General features: G+C 38.1%; 1 protein-coding gene across 1 annotated transcript; it reads right to left on the reverse strand.

Annotated features, from left to right (window-relative positions):
* Window positions 1-838: 838 nt before the first annotated feature.
* LOC130680118 (olfactory receptor 7A10-like) lies at window positions 839-1824 on the reverse strand. Its single transcript, XM_057490241.1, has 2 exons — window positions 1477-1824; window positions 839-1191 (listed from the first exon to the last, which is right to left on the reverse strand). Exons 1-2 carry the CDS (start codon window positions 1822-1824, stop codon window positions 985-987), a joined length of 555 nt encoding a protein of 184 aa, XP_057346224.1. The 3' UTR covers window positions 839-984.
* Window positions 1825-2057: the final 233 nt, after the last annotated feature.

The following is a 2057-nucleotide window of genomic DNA, read 5'->3' on the forward strand; positions in this document are numbered from 1 at the left end:
GTTATTCATTCACTCAATGTCCCTTTAGTGGTTAAGACAAGATTTAGAAGTGGGGGTGAATTTCATTTAAAAGAAGGAATCATATTTGTAGGCATCATCAGAAGTGTTAAAGCAGAGACAGGAATATGTCAATGAAATAGCATAAAAATGAAACCAGTGAATATACCCTCTTACACATGGACACTGGCATTACATACATGAATGAGTAGATATACAGCATGGAAAAGAAATACCTGTGTAGAAATTAAAAATATAACTTCAAATTTTGCTTATTCATATTTTCAATCTTCTTTGACTTTAAAACCATATAATCAGCCTTCTTATTGAATTTGTGTATCCACGTAGACTCTAATAGCAGTAAAGTATGATAATTTTAGCCAGTGGCTTTGACAGGCATTGTGGACAAACTGAAAGAGGAGGTCCTAATGAGGAATAAAAAACATAGTCATGAGGGAATAAATTATAGATTGTCAGGAAAAGAAGTTGTGATAATGACATGAAAAATAATGTCAGGCATATAACTGAACACAATGGTCTCAGATATTATTCTATGATAAAATTATATGAACAGTCTTGGTCATCATGTATTTTTTTCATCGTAGCAACAAAATGAACAGTGATTCTTTTATGAAAACAGAATAAAAATGATTTGGTATTATACATTACTTGAGAAAAATTATTTTTAAAATCTTCATAGTCTCATCAGAAATATGGAAAATGCCAAATATTTCAGATCCATAGTTGGAAATATATCTGGGAAACTAAGAAAACAACAAAGAGAAGAACTGTTGTATATTATCAGAAAGAGAGAACTCTAATAAAGTGAGTCATATAAGTGTAGCACAGGAATTGAGGTCAAAGAAATGGAAGTTCCAGGAAAGAAAAAGAAAGAACTATACTATGTCCATTTTCTGGTCAAATAATCACATTCTGATTCTAGCCATGTGATCTCAGCCATAACATGCATGTCTTCAGTCCTAGGGGCTATTGACCCTTAGTTTCCTTCACAATGAGTCTTTTCAGAGCCCCCTTTATGTCTTTGTTCCTTAGGCTGTAGATGAAGGGGTTCAGCATGGGCGTGACCACAGTGTACATCACTGAGGCTGTAGCACTTGAGGGTGAGCTGGAGGTAACAGCAGAACTGAGGTACACACCTAGGCTAGTACAATAAAATAGGGTGACAACAGAGATGTGAGAAGCACAGGTGGAAAATGCTTTATACTTTCCCTGAGCTGATGAGACTCCACATATGGAAGAAACTATCTTAGAGTAAGAGTAAAGGATCCCAGCCATGGGACCACCACCTAGCAAGCATGATACAATATATATCACTATGTTATTAAGAATTGTGCCTGAACAGGCCAGTTGGAGTATCTGATTGAGTTCACAGAAAAAGTGGGGGATTTCCAACTTGCCACAGAAGGGCAGATCCAACACCATTAAGCTTTGTAACAAGGAATGCATAAAGCTCACAGTCCAGGACAGCAGAACAAGAAGTCCACAGAGCTGGGGGTTCACAATGACTGTATAGTGAAGGGGGTGACAGATGACCACATAACGGTCATAGGCCATCACTGTCAGGAGGAAGTCATCCAGTCCTGCAAAGAATAGGAAAAAGTACATCTGGCTGATGAAGCCTGCATAGGTTATGGCTTTGCTCTGGGTCTGTATGTTCAGCAGCATCTTGGGGATGATAGTGGAGGTGAGGCAGATGTCAACGAAGGACAGGTTGCAGAGGAAGAAGTACATGGGTGTGAGCAGGTGGGAGTCTGCACTGACAGCCAGGATGATGAGCAGGTTCCCAAACACAGTGATCAAGTACATAGAGAGGAAAAGCCCAAGTAGGAGGGACTGCAGTTCTAGTTTCACTGAAATACCCATAAGAAGAAATTCTGAAATCTGTGTATCATTTCCTGGTTCCATATTGGTGGACTGACTACCAAAAAAGAGGAAAATACATAATTAATTTTCAGACAAATGAAATTACACAGTTGGACAGCTATAATCCACATTTTGTAGCCAATAAATTAACTTCAGTCTTTTGTATATGGATTTGT

This window comes from Manis pentadactyla, chromosome 12 (assembly GCF_030020395.1).
Source record: "Manis pentadactyla isolate mManPen7 chromosome 12, mManPen7.hap1, whole genome shotgun sequence".
NCBI classification, from domain to species: Eukaryota; Metazoa; Chordata; class Mammalia; order Pholidota; family Manidae; genus Manis; species Manis pentadactyla.